General features: G+C 35.1%; 4 protein-coding genes across 6 annotated transcripts; 1 reads left to right on the plus strand and 3 right to left on the minus strand.

The window, feature by feature from the left end:
- Positions 1 to 437: 437 nt before the first annotated feature.
- On the minus strand, positions 438 to 4,891 carry LOC107573002 (DNA-directed RNA polymerase II subunit RPB3-like). The gene is made up of 5 exons (XM_016259443.1): positions 4,631 to 4,891; positions 2,607 to 2,662; positions 1,692 to 1,860; positions 1,150 to 1,224; positions 438 to 735 (listed from the first exon to the last, which is right to left on the minus strand). The coding sequence occupies exons 1-5, from the start codon at positions 4,714 to 4,716 to the stop codon at positions 591 to 593; spliced, it is 531 nt and encodes a 176-aa protein (XP_016114929.1). The 5' UTR covers positions 4,717 to 4,891; the 3' UTR covers positions 438 to 590.
- Positions 4,892 to 5,460: 569 nt separating this feature from the next.
- coq9 (coenzyme Q9 homolog (S. cerevisiae)) lies at positions 5,461 to 10,036 on the minus strand. The gene is made up of 9 exons (XM_016258585.1): positions 9,927 to 10,036; positions 8,644 to 8,845; positions 7,740 to 7,875; positions 7,523 to 7,665; positions 6,647 to 6,731; positions 6,424 to 6,528; positions 6,182 to 6,337; positions 6,009 to 6,062; positions 5,461 to 5,592 (listed from the first exon to the last, which is right to left on the minus strand). The coding sequence occupies exons 1-9, from the start codon at positions 9,982 to 9,984 to the stop codon at positions 5,557 to 5,559; spliced, it is 975 nt and encodes a 324-aa protein (XP_016114071.1). The 5' UTR covers positions 9,985 to 10,036; the 3' UTR covers positions 5,461 to 5,556.
- A 520-nt stretch (positions 10,037 to 10,556) lies between these two features.
- ciapin1 (cytokine induced apoptosis inhibitor 1) lies at positions 10,557 to 13,881 on the plus strand. 3 transcript variants are annotated; one of them, XM_016258608.1, is made up of 9 exons: positions 10,557 to 10,651; positions 10,949 to 11,111; positions 11,200 to 11,343; positions 11,432 to 11,511; positions 11,965 to 12,133; positions 12,463 to 12,536; positions 12,622 to 12,740; positions 12,821 to 12,902; positions 12,996 to 13,881. In XM_016258608.1, the coding sequence occupies exons 2-9, from the start codon at positions 10,955 to 10,957 to the stop codon at positions 13,104 to 13,106; spliced, it is 936 nt and encodes a 311-aa protein (XP_016114094.1). In that variant the 5' UTR covers positions 10,557 to 10,651; positions 10,949 to 10,954; the 3' UTR covers positions 13,107 to 13,881. The 3 variants fall into 3 exon arrangements, with proteins under 3 accessions (XP_016114094.1, XP_016114100.1, XP_016114108.1); XM_016258614.1 differs by having other exon boundaries at positions 10,559 to 10,651; positions 10,952 to 11,111; XM_016258622.1 differs by lacking the exon at positions 10,557 to 10,651 and adding an exon at positions 10,722 to 10,807.
- LOC107573013 (protein arginine N-methyltransferase 7-like) lies at positions 13,123 to 21,423 on the minus strand. The gene is made up of 17 exons (XM_016259452.1): positions 21,066 to 21,423; positions 20,730 to 20,766; positions 20,359 to 20,508; positions 20,170 to 20,278; positions 18,743 to 18,824; positions 18,480 to 18,615; positions 18,273 to 18,397; positions 18,011 to 18,146; positions 17,832 to 17,915; positions 17,208 to 17,246; positions 17,055 to 17,102; positions 16,879 to 16,968; positions 15,431 to 15,592; positions 15,258 to 15,332; positions 15,001 to 15,161; positions 14,131 to 14,227; positions 13,123 to 13,974 (listed from the first exon to the last, which is right to left on the minus strand). Exons 1-17 carry the CDS (start codon positions 21,158 to 21,160, stop codon positions 13,816 to 13,818), a joined length of 1,785 nt encoding a protein of 594 aa, XP_016114938.1. The 5' UTR covers positions 21,161 to 21,423; the 3' UTR covers positions 13,123 to 13,815.
- Positions 21,424 to 21,803: the final 380 nt, after the last annotated feature.

Consider the following 21,803-nt stretch of genomic DNA (forward strand, 5'->3'; position numbering starts at 1 on the left):
ATCATTGTTGACAACTACAAGTTGTCTCTCACATTTCTTGTGAGGAATGCATTCACATGATCTATGTTGCTGTAATTTTGTGCTAAACTAGAATTCATGATCGCACTTTCCTCCAGATCCCTCGATACTTATGTATTTGAAACAACCAAAATTTACGGGACAAATAAATATGATTGCACCATCTGTTGTCGAACTCGTGTAGCTCTTGTTCCTTCCATGTGTTCCGTTTACATAGTTTGTCTCGGGGCGGTTTCTGTAAATTTGTTACATCCATTTCAGGGCTTGTTTGGCTTGAAATAAAATGTTCTCATGTCATATCTCTGTCATGACCATACACGCTGTCTTCTTATGTTTCAATCATGTATTAATCAACAGAATGGCCTCATATTTTCACACAAACCCTGCCCTCTGGTGTTCATAGTGTCCCCCCCCCCCCACATTGTGCAACTCCTGTAATGAAACAACAATATTTTTACGTGTTTATTATTCATAGAATTCTCCAACATAACATGGTTTCATGCAAAGAAACATAACAGCTGAAAAAATATATTTCCCCAAAAGCGTGATCCAAAATAAGCAGTATTTTAACATCAGTTAATGGTGAGCACATCGCTTTGAATTTCATGGCTGAGCTGTGTCTGCAGATCACTCAGTTTCTTCTTAAGTACAGCGAAAGCCGACATGACGATGGTCTCCGGCCGAAGTGAACCACAGGACTCCACGTTGTAATAGAACCTGGATGAAAAAAAATCATGTAGATGTTCTTTTTTTGTATTAACCCTCTATTGAGGCATGCCTTCAGAAATGTTTTTTTTTATCCATAAAAAAAGATATTTTAGTAAATAAGCTGCATTTTAAAGATACATTGTTAGTATATTATGAGAAATTGCTTAAATGTCATTGTTGCCTAGAAGCAATATTGTGGTTGTGATTAAGTTTCTCATAATATAGCAAAATAATTTCTCATAATACAATAAGAGAATATCACAGTTATTTAGTATTTGTAGATTAGAATTTTTGTTATTTGTATTATACATTATTAAATTATTTAACACTTTCAACAAACAAAACAGGGTTATTTATTAAGACAATAATTCCCAAGCATATATCCTTATGTATGCATGTATGTATGGTTTTTAACTTCCTTACCTTTCTGGCTTGCCATTAGGATCATATGGAGCTTGAACTCCATCCTCTTCAATTTCTGAATATTCACTTTTAGGCCTGACAAGCAAAAGGTGAGCAAAGGTACATAATTATACACTACATTTTTTGACAAGTAAAAAGCAAAACGAAATATATGAAGATTATCTAAATACATAAACATTGATGAATAATGAATATAAAACAATGGGGGGGAAATCACATTTTAAGGATGGTAGATTTTTTTACAGTGTACATAATAAATATATATATATTTTTTTGCAATCTTATGAGAACCGGGTGTTCATTTATGTACATTGTAAAAAAAATTGCAGTCCATTATTGGAGTACGTTTCACAAGACAATACTAATTCAGTCTTAAAAATTCCACATTTTATTTTAGGTGTTACTTGCCATTTCTTTGTAAAATTTACTAAGAATTTCTGAGTGAAATTTGTTTGAAAGCAAATCCTAAACCAATACTTCTGTGTACCTGATTACAAATAATACTCATTTAATGTGCTCAAACCATGCCATAAGACCCATACCATTCCTGTGGAATTGGGTACACCGTGTGTCTCAGCGCATTGTCTGGGTCGTACTCAAACGCCACCCCTGCAGTGGGATTCCATTTGGCGTGCTCCTTGCCGAAACCCTTTTTAGCGTATGCTCTGAGACGCAGCTCCTGACCCTTCCGCAGCTTCACCAACAGGATGTCTGTACGAAATCCCCAAATGATCAATACTAATACATCTGAGTGATTATTATAGTTATTTTCTAGTTTTAATTTCTCATTTAATGTTTATATATTTATATAGTCTAATTATATATACGTATATATATATATATGGGCCATTCTACAGAATTGGTCCAAAGTCAGAGTTGAAAAAAAAAACTTTTTTTGGATGTATGCAAATTGAATAATATCCAAGGTACACATTTCTAGTAATTGTGCAGTTAATTGTCATATTGTATTTTCAGAATTGTTTTGAATATTAGTCCTATCCCCAAATTTGTCACTACCGAAACACAGTAATAATAATTTAATTAGAAAGATTATATTGACCTATTAACATTTTGCTTACATCTATATATTTTTGGTAAATCAATAACAATTAGGCCTACATTTTTAACAATATTTCAAGTGTAATTTATGAGATTTGTTGTATTTTGAATCCAACTTTTCTTTGTAAAAGGCAAAAGGTTGATCATACTTAAGTTAAGGATTCATTAGTCTGAATATACACTGAACCAAAAACTATCATAACATCTTAGTTGATAATAGTGGTTAAACGGATCATATACGGACCAAGCCCCACGGTTCGGCACGCATGTGACCCGCGGATTAATTGCAAAATTTAACCATAATAGAGTATAAGTTGATAATTTGTTCGTATTTACACAAGCAAGCGAATTTTAAACAATTCCAGAGAGAAAAGGCGAAAGGGAACTCGATTTGTTACTTGCGCGCTGTTCTCTACACGCACAGCCCCACACACATGAAGCTCTTCTGAATCCTCTGAACAGACACATACACATAACATTATGACAAAATAACCATCTCGACAATCATTCAGGTAAATGCAGTCAGTTATATCTCAAGTGAATGAAAACAGCTGAGAAAGAAATTGGATGTGAAGTGTATCATTATATCGGATCCGTGCATCAGGTCTTAAAGGGGTCATATGATCCGATTTCGATTTTTCTTTTCTCTTTGGAGTGTTACAAGATCTTGGTGCATAAAGACGATCTGTGAAGTTGCAAAGACTAAAGTCTCAAATCCAAAGAGATATTCTTTATAAAAGTGTCAACCACTCCTACCTAAATGGCTCATTCTAACACGCCCCCACATGTCTAGGTCAGGATGTGGGAAGATTTGCATAACGCTGCCCAAATGTTCACACAAAGAAAGACGGTATAACTTTTATTCTCGCTGTAGTTTTGTTGTTTCCGCCGCCATGTCGTAAAGACGCCGTGTGCTTCGTTGTGAAATCGAAACTACTTTGTTTGGTCTTCCTTTGCTGATCCGTGCTGGTCGCTAAGGAAATACTACAACTTTGTGCTGTGGATCACCGGATCGGCTTTCACCGTGAATGAAGCAGAGTCCAGCCCGGGGTCGTCACATGTCCTTCCGGACCCTCCTTCATCGAAATCGCTGGCCGCGCCATTCTCAAGCCCAACTGCCTCTGCTTACTCTAACTCTCCGGCCGTTCCTCACGCTAGCCCCCGGCCTCTGCTCACTGTAGGCCGCCGTGTGTGACGCTGTGTTTCGTTGTGAAAGCGAAACTACTTTGTTTGGTCTTCCAAAAATGGACACGACTAGAAATCAGTGGTTAAGTTGTATTTACAACACTGTTCCAGAACACTTCAACCCAAATATTCAGATGTGTGCAGCACATTTTATGTTAAAAGCGTTTAGCTTTTAGTTTTAATTACTTTTTCTTATTTGTGTATGTTTTAATTGTTTTTAGCTTTGTTTTTTTGTTTTCATTTAAATGTTTTAGTTTTGAAATGTTGTTGTATGCATTTGTCATTTTTATTTAATTTATTTTATTTTCTTAAAAGCGTTTAGCTTTTAGTTTTAATTACTTTTTCTTATTTGTAAGTCGCTTTGGATAAAAGCGTCTTGGATGTTTGCTCCTCATTAGTAAAAAGTAAAAGTAAAGTAATTGCAGAAAAAAAGGTGCTCGGTAGTAACGTTCCTTAAAGTTACACACAGATTTTCAGACTTTTGAAAAAGAAAAAAAAAGTACCTCAAAATGATGAGACCTATCTCAGGGGGACACAGGAATATTTCCAGATCATAAATTTAGGGGTGTAGTTTCAGTCTCAGCCATTGGACTAAACCATACACTGTTTCGGTAGTGACATGAAAAATGTGGGACACAGTTTTTTACATAAAGTTTCATAATTTACAAAGAAAATATACACTTTTTGAAATATTTTAAAATAATTAAAAAGATACTTTTAAAAACAGCAATGGAAAAAATTAGAAAAATGATTTCAATATTTTCATTTGTTGACATTTAGGGGTTAGGGTTCGGGACAGCCACCTCCCAATCGAAAGTACGCAATAAATGATGATTTTATATATATTAAGCTTACTAATATTTTAAATGTTATTGTGAAGGATCTTAGTAATCATCTAAGATTTGAATACTTAAATGCTTTGTTTAAATGTGTTTTTTTTTTGGTTGTGGGACAGCAGTTTGCACCAATTCTGTAGAATGGCCCATATACATGTGTATGTGTGTAATATATATATATATATATATATAAAACAATAATAATACCACGTTACCATACGCAGCATGGTTCTTACCAGACGCATATACCATAGTATTTACATGTTCCTCAATTTTTTTTTTAACATATTCTTTTTTGATAGTGATAACTCAATAAACATGCATTTCAATGTTATTAATATAACACACTTGCTTTAATTAAACGCTAAATGATCGTTTTGACTAGTATTCGCATCACTCACGCGAGATCCGTGTTCTCGATCACAAACTTCACATTCTCGTCCGTCAGCTCTGTGATTTTCACTGTGGGCTGGTTGGCATACGGCATAGCGAAATTAGGCTCAAGATTAAGACGCTAATAAATAAAATAATTACATATGCGGTCCCGTTGTTCACTCGCTCCAGCACCGAGCGAGCGCCTCTTCAGCACAATAACAAACGACAGCAGCTCATTGGTCACTAGCTGCCCTCATTCCGTTAGCATCCGGATCACTATAATACTATTTCCGGTTAAACATAATAAAGGTCCTCAGAAATCTTTACGCGTTAACCTAGAATAGAAGTCCTATATTAACGGTTTTTTGTGGACTGCGTTGTTAAAAGCGCTCACTAACCAAGCCATTATGATATTATCTCAAAATATCATTCTTCACTACAGTTACGGTTACAACTGTAAACCATAGTATTTATTAATATGAGAAATGTATCATTTTTAACATTTTGGGAAAGTTAAACCTGCAACAACAAAAATAACAGACCAAGACACTGTTCAGTAAATAGGTTACCCTTTATTTCTTTTAATGAGGGACTCGCCAGTGAGTTTGACACAAACAGTATGGACATAGGACTCTCAAATACAATTTACATTTATATTCTTCCTTTTTTCTTTTTATAAATACAGAGAAATGACAGAAAAGAAAACGGCCTCTTCATTGTGCTCAGGTTAAGATACAGATAGAGGAATTAGTATGGCACAGCTGACCCATTTCAGAGTGCTAATGGTGTGACAATCCAGCCTGAATCATAACACAAATACTTTCATTGCAATAATTTCTAATTGTTTAGTTGGTTTAGAGCGGGTGAGTGAAGTATCAGACATTTGTGCTGCATAACCGAGGAGTCGATAAGTAAAACATGACCAAACGAAGGCAGGCGCATCAGAAGAAACTCATCGTCTCTGGTTCATCCCTGTTAGGTTCTTCAGCTGAGTGAGAAGAGAGCTTACTATTACAATTAAATCAAATGAAATAAATAATTGTTTAAACACTTTAAAACCTTAATTTTAGGGATTGTGTAATATTCAATCATTAAACAATTAAGAACATCAAAAAGAAAATGTAAAGTAATAAATATTTACTAAATTATAATTAAAATAGAAAAGTAATAATTAAAATATTTATCATTACTAACTTGCATTAATATTTGAGACTATATAGCTAATTTATAATTATTCATATTTATAAATTAATAAAAAATACAAATTAAGTATTTACTAGACTTAAACATGGCAAACACTTCTCTTTCATATAATCACTGAAATACAGACCACTCATAATAGTTGAATTGATATTAGGGCTAATATATTTCTTTCTGGAAATTGTATCATTTTAGTGTGGTTACCGTAATTGCGGCTCCCATAAGTCCTTGAACCACGGCTTCTCCTGTGGCTTGCACCTACAACAAACATTATCCAGTATATTAGTAATAATGTTTACAAGAGCATATATACCAGGAGCAAAAATGATTTTTTTTGTTTGCTCCTCATTAGCTATGGAAAGCAAGACTGCATTAACCTGTTTAGCCGTGTTTGCCATGTTAACTACGTCCTTTATGCGATTGTCGAGGAAGGCCCATGTCTCTTCAAAGTCAGGAGAGGAGTCCTGCACCATCACCAGCTCTGTGGTGTTATAGATCCCTGTCAGTGCGGCCCGCCGTGTGTACCAGTTGACCTAAGAGAAATGCAGAAGAAACACTGGTGGATGAGCAGACTAAAGCAAGGAAGAAGGTAGCGAGTGGGATCAAAGAAGCCACTCACGTCCGTCGAGCGATCCCCTGCATAGTACCAGATGTCATCCACCATCGTGGACAGGTGCTTCAGGCTGTCGGGGATGTTGTGGGGCAGTAGCAGGATGCTCATGGCCTGCAAAGCCAGAAGAGACACAACACTGAGGGCATCCATCAGTTCTTATAAATTATTGCTTTTTAAAAACGAAAAATCTGAAGTTTTGAGAGAGGAGTTTGCATGAGGCAGAGGATACCTGAGGCCATGTGTCAATATAAGGAACCAACATCCGCAGTCTCATCTCCACAGCATCTTTCAGAAACTCGCCTGTTTTCTTTGATCTAATGCATAAGAAAAATGTATGTAGGTTTTAAATAGAGCAACAAAAAAAAAAGTATTATTATTTATACACAAGATATTAATGCATTATTATCATTTGCCCAAAAATAGAATATAAATAAGCAATATTAATCCCTTTAATGCTAATTACAACAACAAAACAAGTGAACTCAGTTTTTAAACCAGTGATATTATAATTTATCCAAAATAATCATAAATAATCCACAAGAAAAAATACAATAACTGAAAAAAAATAATAAATGAATTTAATAATAACAAAAAAAAACTGAACTCAAGTCATTTATTCCAAATAAACATAAATAAACAAATCCTCATCGTTCACATCTTTTCAGTGAACTTAGATTTTAAACACGTGATATTTCCATATGTCCAAAATAATCATAAATAAATCCATATATTATATTATATTATGTGTGGGGGACAATTTTACATGAAAACAGATAAATTCACAATTATAAAATTTTTACATGAATATGGATATAAAAACCTCAACACAAGGCGTTTCAATTTTAGAGTAATCGGTGAGTCGTATCGGCTGTACAATGAAATCTCACATCCATATATATATATGGATGTGAACGATGAGGATTTGTTTATTTATGTTTATTTGGAATAAATTACTATTGAGTTCAGTTTTTTTTTGTTATTATTAAATTAATTTATTCTTTTGTTCAGTTATATATATATATATATATATATAAAAAGGGTCCACAGTTAGCACTTGTTTCTCAAGTATATCAGTATGTTAAATAATTAATAACATTAAACTCACTCTGCCTGGCCAAGCTGGACCTGGTTATTTTGCTCTGCGAGTGTCTCAGTAAGTTGAGCGTTACACTGCGCAACGAAATGCAGGACCAAGTCTCCAGCTCCATTGTTGAACATCCCAGTGGAAGCTGATGACAGGCCAAGAGTCTGAATCACAGAGCATATTATTACAGTTACAATATTTACATTTAATATTTACATAACTGCTTTAAGAAAAAAACCTCTGCTCCAGCTGTGATGGCCTCCATATTCCAGCCGTGCTGTGGAACGAACTCTAGAGCCGCAGTCAGGATGCGAACTTGGAGCTGCTCTTCCGTCTCATAGTCTTCACTGTGTTCACCACTCTGATCTTGAAAACTTGAGATGCCAAATGGACAAGGTTAGATTAAATGACTGCAAGGCTGACGAATTTAAAGGGATAGTTCACCCAAAAATGAAAATTACCCCATGATTTACTCACCCTCAAACCATCCTAGTACATGATTTTCTTCTTTCATACAAATACAGTGGGAGTTATATAAAAGAAATGTCCCGGCTCTTCCATGCTTTATAATGGCAGTCAATGGCTGTTGAGATTTTGAAGCCCAAAAAAGTGCATCTATGCATCATAAAAAGAACTTCACATGACTCCAGGGGGTTAATAAAATTGTTTATTTAAGAAAAATATCCTTATTTAAAATTTAGCTTTCGCTAACTGTCGCACGAGCGTTCACGAGAGAGTGGTGTTCCAGCAGATGACATAGGGACATAAGCTCCAGTGAGAACTGACGAATGCGGAAGCACAAACGAGAGAGCAAAACAAAACACAAGGTCACAAATCAGAAGTACAAAACGAGGATTTGTAAAAGAAAATCTCGAAAGATTTTTATATAAGCCAAGAGGAGACTGGTTTTCCTTTGCTGTAAACAAAACTTGGTTCTCGCAAGATTAGCATATTCTCACCGGCGGAGCTTTTATTTTTATATATATATATTTATTATAACGATTGTATTCGTCTGAAAGAAGAAAGTCATGTACATTTAGGATAGCTTGAGGGTAAGTAAATCATGGGGTAATTTTCATTTTTGTGTGAACTATCCCTTTAACTCTTGTATTTCATCAGGTCTGGAGAGTTGGGGCTCGAACCTGGTGTTTGGCTGGGCATCTTCTGAAGATTCTCCCTGTGCTGAAGAGGATGAGCTTTCTCCGGCTGTGTGAACCTCATGGTAGGATGGAGGTGGCACAGATGTGTCACTTTTAGAGTCACTGGCCAGTCGTAACAGGGCGGCACGATGGAATCCACGTCTCACATTGCTGCACTGGGTACTGCGTGTGCCTTGAACTGCAACTGTAAAGGTGCATTAAACATAATTACCATGCAACACATTGCTCTATAATTATATCATATAGCAGGTTCTATATTAATAAAAGCATTGCAATGTAACAATTAAAAGTTTGCACAATGAGCCTTCAGTTTTTTACTTCTCATATGTGACCCTGGACCACAAAACCAGTCTAAAGTCGCTGGGGTATATTTGTAGCAATAGCCAACAATACATTGTATGGGTCAAAATTATTGATTTTTCTTTTATGCCAAAAATCATTAGGATATTAAAGGGGTCATATGATGCTTTTTTAAAGATCATTATTTTGTGTATTTGGTGTAACAGAATATGTTGACATGCTTTAATGTTCAAAAAACACATTATTTTTCAAATACTGTACATTATTGTAGGTCCTCTATGCCCCGCCTCTCTCAAACGCTTCGTTTTCTACAAAGTCCCTCCTTCCGACAAGCGCAGTCTGCTCTGATTGGCCAGCTGACCCAGTGCATTGTGATTGGCCGAACACCACAAGCACTAATTTTTGATTAGTAATATGCATTGCTAAGAACTTCATTTGGACAACTCTAAAGGTGAATGATTTTCTCAATATTTAGATTTTTTTTGCACCCTCAGATTCTTGTTTTGTGATCCAGGGTCACATATAATGGGTCAGACGCAATGGAGTGAAAGTCAAACCAGAGTTAACAGGAAATTTAGCATGTATTTATATTCCCTATTTGGCAAAGGAAAGAATCTGCTTTAAGCACTAAACTGAACTTTCTGCAGAGCAACTGTACTCAACCAGCTCGTTTCAAGTTAACCATTATTTCAATATGCATTTGCAATCAGGCTGAATCGCAGAGTTTTCAAATGTTATGGATTGTCATATAACGTTACACTTTTTGTTTGCAAGCGCAATCCTGCCCTTCATGGTAACCTTCTCTAGTCGCCCAGCTGACTTACATTTGCCATACTTGGAAGCAGGCAGAACGATTTACACAAAAGCCCTCAGCAGCTGTCACGCTTGACTACTGTCAGCTTTTTAAAAACCGAGACTGCGGACTGAAATGCTAACGCCAGCCGCCTCTCACGTTCCCCGCTTACCGCCGCCGAGACCCCGCAAGGCCCTTCCAGCTCTCAGTCCTCTAATCAGCGCCGCCATATCCAACCACAGCGGGCTAGCGTTGCGATACACAACATAGCAAAAGTTGTCAGCTGAAAACTGTTGCTAAAAACCAGTGTTACTCTAGGAGGCGCTCGGCGGCCCAATAAACCGAATTCGCCGTTGAGCTGCATTCAAATCTCACTACGTTTATTTCGCGCTGTCGTCATTTCTATAATATAAAGCACTATAACGTAAATGTATTTATTTAAATGCATTAGAATCTGATATAAAATCTATATCCGCCTCAGCAGTCTTTGAGAAATGTATTACATAAAACGCCGTGTTAGGTAACCGCAAGCGGAGGTGATTGGCCCATTGTAACAGCGCGGAGAAAAGTACCACGTACCACGTGACAACGCCGTCTACGTGCTGCAGCAACGGCGGTCTGAGTAACAATTGATAGCTGCATAATGACACTACGAAATTGTCTTTTTTATTACATTGATAATAGACACGAAAGAGTTTAAATATGAACACCGGTTTTTAATGTCTATTGTACTACCCAATTAGGGAAAGCTTCTGCGCCAGTATGTTGATGGCCGTTCTATGCTTTTATTCTAGAAACAGCAAATGTCATCATTTCAGCGCGACGCCTACGTGCAATAACCTGCGACATTACTGCGACGTCCATTGTGACCGGTGTTGGGAAAACATTCTTTAACAGGTTGGATAAGCTGTGTGTTTTTTTTTCAGGAAAAACTAGTTTTTGTGAACGTTCTGTTTATTTGAGTGTTTTGTAAATGGTTTTTGGCTAAACTGAATGGCGTGTTAAGAGCTCTTTCGTTACATTGTTATTGATATGTAGCTCTGAAACGCAATGGTGTGTGTTTACGTCGTGTTGTTACTGCACCGTCCTTATGGTGCAGAAGATCTTACTGTAAATGGTCATTTGTAATGTTTGGTGTAGCTAAGGCTCAAAACACGTATTTGAGCCTTTAATATTGATATACACGTGTATTAGTAGGTGATGGCAGACCTTGGACTGAAGGAGGGGGACGGGGTGCTGCTGATATGGACTCAGCCATCATCTCCCACTGCACTGAAGGAGTTTGCTGAAAGCATTGGCACTGCTGTTGGTAACCAGAGTCTGGTATCTTTGGAGAACATGGAGAGACTACAACTTTGTAAGTACAAAGCCTCTATTACTTTCAAGTCTCAATCTAAGATAAAGAATTGAAGGAATCATTCTCCTACAAAATCTGTCTGTTTTAGCTTCTCACGCAGCTTCAAGTTATGACTGGGTTCTCTCAGGCCTGCTGACCGACAGCTCACCAATCCACAGTTCAGAAATGTTGGCTGAGATGGCCAGAGTAATGAAGCCTGGTGGCAAACTTGTGCTAGAAGAGCCGGTAACAGGTGTCTTACTCAGAACGGCACAGTCTGTACAACATTCTCAAGTGAAATGAATCCGAGCTAATAGTTTGCCTCATAATGTTTTTCTTAGGTTCTGAGGACAATGGTGTGAGAACCGCTGGGAAACTAATGTCAGCTCTTAAACTGTCTGGATTAGTATCTCTCACTGAGGTCAGTATTCAGTGTTGTTGTTTTTTTTTAAAGTTGATTCGGTGTAGGACTGGGTGATATAGATATAAAATATACTGATTTTTTTTAGCCTTTTGAAATTATTGTTATTAATGTTTATTATTGTAATACCAGTTAATAATACTGATAATTGTAATCCTTTTTTAAAAAGTAATTATTATTCCACATTATTAATATAGTATTTATAGAAATAAAATAGAATTATAGTTAATACGTTGATTTCAATGAAAATATAATAATAGTAACTAATAATAATTTCACATTGATGCAAACAAACTGAAAATTATATGCATCATTAAATTCATCATTATTATTTTATTTATTATTAATAATAATGTTTATTATAATAAAAATATAACGATTGTAATAATATTGCTAATTAAAAACAAATGCCTCGCATGAACACTTGACTGATGACACAAATATTTTTCCCAGGTAAAGACCGAGCCGCTGAGCCCAGAGGCAGCCACAGCTCTGAAAGAACTCACAGGGTTCCAGGGAAACATGCTTTTAAGGGTGCGCATGTCGGCATCTAAACCTAACTTTGAGGTCGGATCCTCGACGCAACTGAAACTTTCCTTTGGCAAGAAAACCACTACAACGGGTGTGTGGTTTTTAAGCACTGATGTGTTAAATGTAACATAAGTTCATGAGAATTCATCTCCCAGTTCTGAACTTTCCCCCACAATTCTGAGTTTGCTGTATATTGCAGCATATCACTTGTATCTAAAGAATTGAGTTTTATTCCGTTACAACACAATAAAATGTTTTCTTCTATAAAAAAAAAAAAAAAACTAAAATACAAAAAAAGTTCTAATTGTGAGATGAAAGATCATAATTATCTTTATTTTTTATTTTGTGGCAAAAACAAGCTCACATCAATAAAAAATGTACAACGTAATAAATCCACAACACAACACTTGTTTTCTGCAGAGAAACCAGCTCTTGATCCAAGCACCGCACAAAAGTGGACTCTATCAGCCAATGATATGGATGACGATGATGTGGTATGTAAAGATCGGTTTTGGCTTCTGTCAATCTTGTGCCTTTTGTGTATCACCCACCACATTGTTCTGCTCTTTCACTCTGAAGGATTTGGTGGATTCAGATGCGCTTTTGGATGCCGATGATCTGAAAAAGCCTGACCCGTCATCTCTCAAGGCTTCCTGTGGAGATGACTCCAAAAAGAAAAAGAAGGCCTGCAAAAATTGGTGATTACCTTAAAGGAAAGAACGTATAATGTTGAAAACAGTGTATCCATCTAATTAATAGAACTGTTCTTGGTCTGTAGCACATGTGGCCTTGCTGAGGAATTGGAAGAGGAGAGTACAGCAACTCAGAAAGCCAGCCAGCCCAAATCAGCCTGTGGAAGTGTATGTATTTTTATAATTACATATATTACTTTGTATAAATGATGACTTTGAAGTTTTGTATACATTGACACCTGACTATTCTTTCCTCTGTAGTGTTATCTGGGCGATGCCTTCCGATGTGCCAGTTGTCCATATTTAGGCATGCCTGCCTTCAAACCTGGAGAGAAGGTTCTGCTGGCCAACACTGATATAGCTGATGCATAGACACTCACTTTTGAGATATTATTACATTCCGTTACCATTCTGCAACATTGAGGCCCAGATTACATCTCCATCTGTGTAATCAACAGGGATGCAGTTCACAGAGTGTCATTTGACAATGCAATGCACTAAAGTTGCTGAAAAACTGAAAATGTTATGCACTGTTTGGTTGTAAAGGTCTCTTTTCAATCAGTAAATGGTAAAAAAAAAAAAAAGAATAAATCTTTGCATTATATTATCACATCATGTACAAGAACGAAATATCCACGTTGAGTGTAATTTGTTTTATTTGAAAATCCAAAGCAGCTGCTTGTGTGTTTTGCCTTCTGTATAGAATACGGTGATTAATTTTAGTAAGCATTTGATTTTAGCTTAAAATAGTTAAATACAGACTTTCGCCTCATTTTTATACTGCAAGACAACATTTCATTTCACTACTTAAAACAGCATCATGAGACTTGTGTAGCACCATACAGTTTGATCCATCATAGTATGCAATCAGAATGAATCTGCACACAACACAAAGTTATAGCTCATAGCTAAATGCATTATAATTCATCCGATTGTTTAGAAGTCATTTTATGAATAGGATAAAAAAAAAAGTTACAAAAGCTCATGCAAGGTCACAGTCACAAACTCTTTGGATAAGCATTGTCTTGGGGAAAAAATGTTAACAACTAATGGCCTAGTTTATTTGAATCTTGGTCAGCGGTCAAGGTTTGGTGACGGAAAAGTCCATTTTAATGTCACCAGTATGAGGTTCAAAGGTTAAATTATAGGTAAGATCTTCCCTTCCATCCCCAGAAATTTCCCTTGTGGATCTGAAGAAGAACACTCCTTGTTTCCGGTGTGGGTTCCATTCACAAGCTCCCTGTGAAATGAGAAAAGCAATTAAGGTGAAGAGGTCAAGAGAATGACACGATTAGTTTAATCTTATCTGAAATTCAATTTCAGCTTCATTGAGGAAGATTTATGAAGACTGACATTTCATCTGAATGTAGATATTGTTTGTAATTTTAGCAAATACCTCTTTGCTGACTGGTTTGGTAAGGCCCATGCTTACAGTGATGTCCTCAGTCAGCTGATACTCCATCCAGAGAGCGACACCATGACAGCGTCCTCTCCTGAAATATCATCAGCCCTTATGAGTACATTCAAGAGCAACCTAGCATCATCTATATAATACCTATTAGCTGTGTATTTTTATAATACAAATATGTTTTAATACATTATTCTTTTATTTTACCATTCAAAAGTTTGGGGTCGGTAAGATTTTTTTTTTTTGGAAAGAAATGAATTTTTGTTCAGCAAGGACATTCAATTTGAGCAAAAGTAAAAGTAAAGACATTTATGTTACAAACGATTTCTATTTCAAATAAATGCTGTTCATAACTTTATAAGATCTTGAAAGAAATGTGTCAGAATTTCACTGTTTTCAATATTGATAAGACTATATAGAAATGATAATTATTCTTGAGCAGCAAATTAGCATATTAGAATGATTTCTGAAGTCAGTTTTGATATCACAGGAAAAAAAACATTAAAATAGAAAAGTCATTTTATATCATAATAATAAAAAAAAATCCAGAATATTGCTGCTTTTACTGTATTTTTGATAAAATAAAATCAGCACTGGTGAGCCTAAGAGACTTATGACCTACCCCATACTTTTGAACAGTTTTAATATGAATATATTTGTTTATAATATAAAATTACGAATTTCTATTTTAACATTTTACAATTCGTGCTAAAACACGAATGAATTTGACATCTATGTTTTAAATGAATACATACATATTTGTAATAATATAATAATGCTATTATACATACAATTATATTTATTTTCTAATAATTTTATGTTTTATGCAATATAATAATTGTATTATGTTCATATTACCCCGTGAATGGCACAGTTCCGTCACTGTTAATTGGTTGTTCAGGAACACATTGCGTAAAGTCAAATGTCATAACTGGCCGTGGTTTGGTCAGAGCACGACATGGGTATTCCCACAGTGGATGTGGCTCTGCCTCCCAGGATTCACGGTAATCCAAAGATTGCTGTGGGTGGAGTTCATCACAAAAGCATATTAATCAACTGCATTCAAATTTCACGCAATCTACTTATTCAAAACACGTGTTCAGACCAAAACTCACCTGAATCATCTCATCCATTGGACTGACATCAAAGCCTTCGCAAGTACCACAAGGAGCTCGGATTCGCCACAGATCCTGATTCAAAATTCAGAAATGTTTAATACAGAAGTCAGCCAGTCTATAAATGTATACTACAAAATGCATATCCGACAAGTATCCAAAAAATTATTTACCCGAAATTCAACAGCGACTATGTAAAGTGTGGCAGCACGGGGCAGGATGGTGGCATTGGGATGGAGCAGCAGCGCCACAGAGGTGCGGCAGTACCAGAAAAACAGAGAGTGCCACGGCAGAAGACTGGTGCTGAAGTATGGCTCTCCCATCAACACTGAAATCTGAAGAGTTTCATTTCTTATTGATAACATTTCGAATTATTATCAACGTTGAAAACAGTTGTGCTGCTTAATATTCTTGTGGAAACTGTGATACATTTTTCAGAGTTATTTGATTATTTAAACAGTTCAAAACAACAGCATTTATTTGAAATAGAAATACTTATTAACATTATAAATGTTTTTACTGTCCCTTTAGACCATCTTAATGCATCCTTTGCATTAATAAAACTTAAAAAGAAAAATCTTACGGACCCCAAACTTTTGAATGATAATGTACCTTAATACATCCTTGCTGAATAAAAGTTAAATAAATTAATTAGTGCTGTCAAACGATTCATCGCGATTAATCCAAAATTAAAGTTTTTGTTTACATAATATACGTGTGTGTACTGTGTATATGTATTATGTATATATAAATACACACACATGCATGTATGTATAAGAAAAATATTTATATTGGTATATTAAATATATTTATATATAATATAAATATATACATGTTAATATTTTCAAAATATATACTGTATGTGTATATTTTGAAAATATTTACATGTATATATTTATAAAATTTATATTATATATATTTAATATACCAATATAAATATTTTTCTTATACATACATGCATGTGTGTGTATTTATATATACATAATACATATAATAATACATAATACAATATTTATATTGGTATATTAAATATATTTATATATAATATAAATTATATACATGTAAATATTTTCAAAATATATACTGTATGTGTGTGTATTTATATTACACATAATACAAATACACAGTACACACACATATATTACATAAACAACAACTTTTTGTTTTGTTTTGGATGCAATTAATCTTTTGACAGCACTAAAATAAATACAAAATCGTACTGACCCTAAACTTCTGAATGGTAGTGTATTTGTTGTTGTGATAAATTCAGATTCTGCAGTCTCTCTGAAACTCTACAAATGCTTTAGAGGGCATACAGTGGTGTGAAAAAGTGTTGGCCCCCTTCCTGATTTCTTATTTTTTTGCATGTTTGTCACACTTTAATGTTTCAGATCATCAAACAAATTTAAATATTAGTAAAACATACTGTAACACAAGTGAACACAACATGTCGTTTCAGAGGTAGACTTGCTGGTGTGTTTTGGATCATTGTCCTGCTGCAGAACCCAAGTTCGCTTCAGCTTGAGGTCACGAACAGATGGCCGGACATTCTCCTTCAGGATTTTTTGGTAAACAGCAGAAGAGGGCATCACGGTCTATACACATTCGGTTTAGTTTGTACCTGATTTCCTTCTAAGTCAGTTAATGAGAGCTGTTCAGGTCGTATTTCCAGCAACTGTACTCCATGTTTCAGTGAGTTAGCATGCAGCACCTGTGAGCAGGAAATAAAAACTTTCATTACCAATCAATCCTGTCTGAACTCATGTAGGTAAATATTTCTTAGATTCAAAATCTCACCTGTTCGATCACTTGTTTCGCCATTCCAGAGTTTTCCAAACTGAACACCTGAAAAGACAGAGACAGAAAGATCTACAGTATGTTCTGTTCTAAAACCTAGTGAGCTGCCTACCTAGACAGTATTTTACTTAATTGTATTGCCTCCTAGCATACCTTATTTTGGCTACATTTTAAGGTAACACAGCATTTATTCTTCACAGAAAACAAAACAAATCAAAGACAATGGATAAGGCAAGAAAAATGTCAATTATTCATTCAATACTTAGAAGTATTGATATAAATAGTTTAGTTTAATTCAAAACAGATTATTTATCAGTTCAGCAATATGCTAACATCAAACTCTATTGAAATCAATTTCAAGTAGTGTAGTGCACAAGTTGCTTATAATTTATTTAAATTTATTTACTTAGTTTATTTTCATTCAAAACCCAACACTGGATTGTTAGCTTAGCAACATGCTAACATCAAACTCTACTGAAGTCAACTGAAAGTTGTGTGGTGCTTATAATGTACTTAAAATGTATAATTTACTCAATAAAAATAGTTTAGTTTACCTCAAAACAGATTATTTACCCAACATTAATAACTTAGCAACATGCTATCATCAAACGCAACTGAAATCAAGTCATCTAGTGCATAGAGTTGCATATAACTTACTTAAAAGTTCCCATGAAGCTTAGGATGCTGCCTCAGAAGGCAGCTTTCTGTGTAGGGAGAAAGGAGCTCGCTAATTTGAGAACCTTCTGACTCATGCAAAAAAAAAAAAGGCCTACTCACCTTTTTAGATCCAAGCAGATGAGCAAAAATGGGTAACAGGCTCCCATCACTGACAGACAAACACACACTGTCTGGTTTCAGAATCTGCAAGCATACAGAAAACACACTCAATTTTGAGCCATTTCCAATCAACAGAAAGCGGCGCTTCAAGCTCACATGTAAATCATTAGTTGGCTTACACTACGTAATGCGTTCACGTAACTCTCTGTCCTCTGTTCGTCGTTCAGTTCCCCGAAGCGAGGCCTCGTCCAGACCAGGTGGGCCTGACAGGTGCAGCATGGTCGAAACTTTGCCACTTTGACATCATTTTGTTCACTATAAAACAGATTAAAAAACTGTATATATAATACAGTCTTCCTCAGAGACTGTGAATATTCTGTCTCAGTTAAAGCCGAGAACTTGTTATCATGCCTAAACAAACACTGCTCAAAATCACCTTACCTCTGCGTAAGACTGTACCAGAGACTGTAGTCATCATGGGAGACGATTAAATTAAGCTCTTCTCCTTCGGACACATCCTCCTCTGCAGGAAGGAAGTAGACACTCTGCATCCAGTGATCCCTCCACTGCACATCACATGTTTTGAGCCATTTCCAATCAACAGAAAGCGGCGCTTCAAGCTCACATGTAAATCATTAGTTGGCTTACACTACGTAATGCGTTCAAGTAACTCTCTGTCCTCTGTTCGTCGTTCAGTTCCCCGAAGCGAGGCCTCGTCCAGACCAGGTGGGCCTGACAGGTGCAGCATGGTCGAAACTTTGCCACTTTGACATCATTTTGTTCACTATAAAACAGATAAAAAAAACTGTATATATAATACAGTCTTCCTCAGAGACTGTGAATATTCTGTCTCAGTTAAAGCCGAGAACTTGTTATCATGCCTAAACAAACACTGCTCAAAATCACCTTACCTCTGCGTAAGACTGTACCAGAGACTGTAGTCATCATGGGAGACGATTAAATTAAGCTCTTCTCCTTCGGACACATCCTCCTCTGCAGGAAGGAAGTAGACACTCTGCATCCAGTGATCCCTCCACTGCACATCACATGATGAAAAATAATCAAATATGCCAAGTCAAAGATAGTTTAGTCATACAATGTTACTATTAGAGGGACCTCTAGCAAAGACATTCACCCAAAAATGTTTTTATTGTTTAATATTGTCATTGTATAAATCATTCGAATTAATAAAAAATAGTCCCTTTTTTAGTATATATATATACTAATTTAATATTTTTTTTTTTGCATTCAAATATTAAACTATTAAAAAACTAATGTCAAGAAAGAACAATAATATTTATTCTCTGTTTTGCAAAAAAAAACAAAAAAACAGTGACCCTGGACCACAAAACCAGTCATAAGGGTCAATTTTTCGAAATTGAGATTTATACATAATCCAAAAGCTGAATAAATAAGCTTTCCATTGAAGTATGGTTTGTTAGGATAGGACACACACGTAGATATGTATATATATATATTTAATACTATAATGCAAAAATATATGAAAATTATTTATACATCTCTACATTATTCTTTACATATGCAGAGAGAACCAGAGAGAATTTTGTGTATTTCAGTAATGGATCTCATAAGAATTATTAATGACAATAATGAGAATTACAAACACAATTCAAAAACAAAATTAACAGGTTTATTTCCATGAAAATAAAGTAAATAATGGGACTTAGTATAAGCTTCTTTTCTATACAAAATATAATTTCTTAATTTTTTATTTTGATAAATAATAATATTAGGCATATATATATATAATAATATTATTTATTATTATTAACATATCAAATATTAAATACAAATAAAATTGTAAACTTTTACAATTATAAGTATAATTTGAATATTTTTATTTATCATTAATTTCATTAAAATATTTATCATGTTTTTAAATATAAAATAAAATTAAACATTATGATTTGTGTGTGTGTGTGTGTGTATATTTAGTATTATTATATATATATATATATTATAAGTAATATTATTTATTATGCATAAAATTATAAAAAACTAAAATTACACAAGTATATATATATATATACACACACTATATACAATATATATACACATTTATTAATATATTCTCTATAAAATTTAATATACAAAATATTAAAATAAAAAATAAATCTTTGGACAGTGATATACACAAGAGGTAGTTATAAAATGTATTATCATATATTTTAATATGGCTTGAAAGCTGTAATGATCAATCAACATTCAGGACTGTAATTATCAGTTGGATAATTACTACTACTGTATAAAACCAATGCACTGAACCTATCTGATCTACCTGTGTTAAAAGCATATTGGTGGTTGGTGGTTGGCTAACCTGGTCCAACTGTAACCTCTGTGGAGTGTTTGTTGATGACCTTGATTTTATCTGAGAAGCCGTTCCTCTCCACGATGCAAGTAGCAGCCTGTGCCATGGGTTTAAACACCTGTATGGGATTCATATATTTGTCTTCATTCAAATTCCATCTTATTTCTCAACATTCAACACACGAGCATTAGTGAGCACCTCTATAGCATAGCAGTAATCAGCTCCAGCCGTCACAGCCATCATGGAGAGCAAACCCGTCCCAGTGCCGATGTCCAGGACCACCACCCGTTCACTGCGTGCCTTTACTCTGCTCACCGCTGCTCGAATGCCTTCGTAGTATTTCTCATTCTTAAGTACACAAAGCAGAAAAATCAATAGCAACATTTCAGCTTTTCTTTGTCTATAAGCTTTGGAAAATATGACAAATTAAGCTAATCATTCTGTAATTTATTCACTGTTATGTGATTCTGATTTTCTGTTTCCCATTTTTATCAGAGGAGCTAGACTTGTTTTGGAACAATTTTGGTTTACAGTATTTCTATGCGATATTACATGACAACAAAACTCACTCTGTCTTTATCATGGAGCATATCTGCATAGCAGGACCTGGGAAAGAGACACAGCAACCATTATCAGGACAGGTCCCGATAATTTACCCCCTTTATGTGATAGGATATCACATGACTACAATTCGAGTAAGTGTAATTGATAATCTAGCACTTTTACCACAACACACTTTCCACGTGTAAGAACAAAAATAGCAACAAGTCACTGTCAAGTATTTTCATCACGTCATTTTGATAAATTTATTTTTTTTAAACAATAGAATTGATCACTTCTACAGAAACAGGCAAAGATCAGTTGTTGTCGACGCATGGTGATGTTACATGAGATGGTTTACACACCTCGCAATCTCCTGATGGTAATCATACTCCTCGCTTTCCTCAACCCAGTCCAGCGCTCCGGTTGTTGGATTTGCACGGCCGCAAAATGTCTTCATTGTCACTTCAGTTATACGTGAACAAACTTATTTATGAATGTATTTTGTAGTATAATGCCTAGATCGTTCACAAATAGATTAATCCAACATGATCTCGCCGGGCGCGGCCATGTTTTTCATGAAGTCACGCCCCTAAGATCACGTGACCGCTGAAGGCCGCTTCCCCTCAGCCGTTGCCAAAATTACATACACAATACTTTTTTTCCACATATGTGTGTAATGCGTTGTGTTAATAACACAGAAACAGATAACATACAAGTCAAAGTTACGATGTTCATTCAAGGTAAGTGCTTGACTTGTCCTTGTCTTGAAGGTAGCTGGGCAATATTTTGTGTTGTTGAACATTATTTAGCTCTCACATTATAATGTGTGGTTCCCTCCTCGTGGATTTGTGAAAAGATTGTACAACATATAATAGTTGTTCTTTATAAATTGTGAAGCAATTGTTTGTATATTAAATTTCATGGTACATTTTATCACCGATATTTATAATTGCCTGAATATTTGATTCATAACCTTTTAGCTGATGGTGTTGTTGGCCCATTGATTGAGTGAAACCAAATTGGTGAATACCTCTAAACATCAAACATCGAAAGTAATACCTTGATATATATATATATATACATATGTATATATATTCCTC

This window comes from Sinocyclocheilus grahami, unplaced genomic scaffold (genome assembly GCF_001515645.1).
Source record: "Sinocyclocheilus grahami isolate Dianchi unplaced genomic scaffold, SAMN03320097.WGS_v1.1 scaffold30.1, whole genome shotgun sequence".
NCBI classification, from domain to species: Eukaryota; Metazoa; Chordata; class Actinopteri; order Cypriniformes; family Cyprinidae; genus Sinocyclocheilus; species Sinocyclocheilus grahami.

Excerpts from the sequence above, each read along its gene's own strand:
- LOC107573002 (XM_016259443.1), bottom strand. The coding sequence starts at position 4,716 with ATGCCGTATGCCAACCAGCCCACAGTGAAAATCACAGAGCTGACGGAC. Across the intron at positions 1,225-1,691 it reads TACCCAATTCCACAGGAATG|GCCTAAAAGTGAATATTCAG; the intron begins GTATGGGTCTTA and ends TTTGCTTGTCAG. Across the intron at positions 736-1,149 it reads CCTAATGGCAAGCCAGAAAG|GTTCTATTACAACGTGGAGT; the intron begins GTAAGGAAGTTA and ends TTTTTCATCCAG.
- coq9 (XM_016258585.1), bottom strand. The coding sequence starts at position 9,984 with ATGGCGGCGCTGATTAGAGGACTGAGAGCTGGAAGGGCCTTGCGGGGT. Across the intron at positions 8,846-9,926 it reads CTTGCGGGGTCTCGGCGGCG|TTGCAGTTCAAGGCACACGC; the intron begins GTAAGCGGGGAA and ends GCACCTTTACAG. Across the intron at positions 6,529-6,646 it reads ATATTGACACATGGCCTCAG|GCCATGAGCATCCTGCTACT; the intron begins GTATCCTCTGCC and ends CTGGCTTTGCAG.
- ciapin1 (XM_016258608.1), top strand. The coding sequence starts at position 10,955 with ATGGCAGACCTTGGACTGAAGGAGGGGGACGGGGTGCTGCTGATATGG. Across the intron at positions 12,537-12,621 it reads ATATGGATGACGATGATGTG|GATTTGGTGGATTCAGATGC; the intron begins GTATGTAAAGAT and ends TTCACTCTGAAG. Across the intron at positions 12,741-12,820 it reads AAGAAGGCCTGCAAAAATTG|CACATGTGGCCTTGCTGAGG; the intron begins GTGATTACCTTA and ends CTTGGTCTGTAG.
- LOC107573013 (XM_016259452.1), bottom strand. The coding sequence starts at position 21,160 with ATGAAGACATTTTGCGGCCGTGCAAATCCAACAACCGGAGCGCTGGAC. Across the intron at positions 20,767-21,065 it reads TACCATCAGGAGATTGCGAG|GTCCTGCTATGCAGATATGC; the intron begins GTGTGTAAACCA and ends TCTCTTTCCCAG. Across the intron at positions 18,398-18,479 it reads ACTTGAACGCATTACGTAGT|TGGAGGGATCACTGGATGCA; the intron begins GTAAGCCAACTA and ends TGTGATGTGCAG.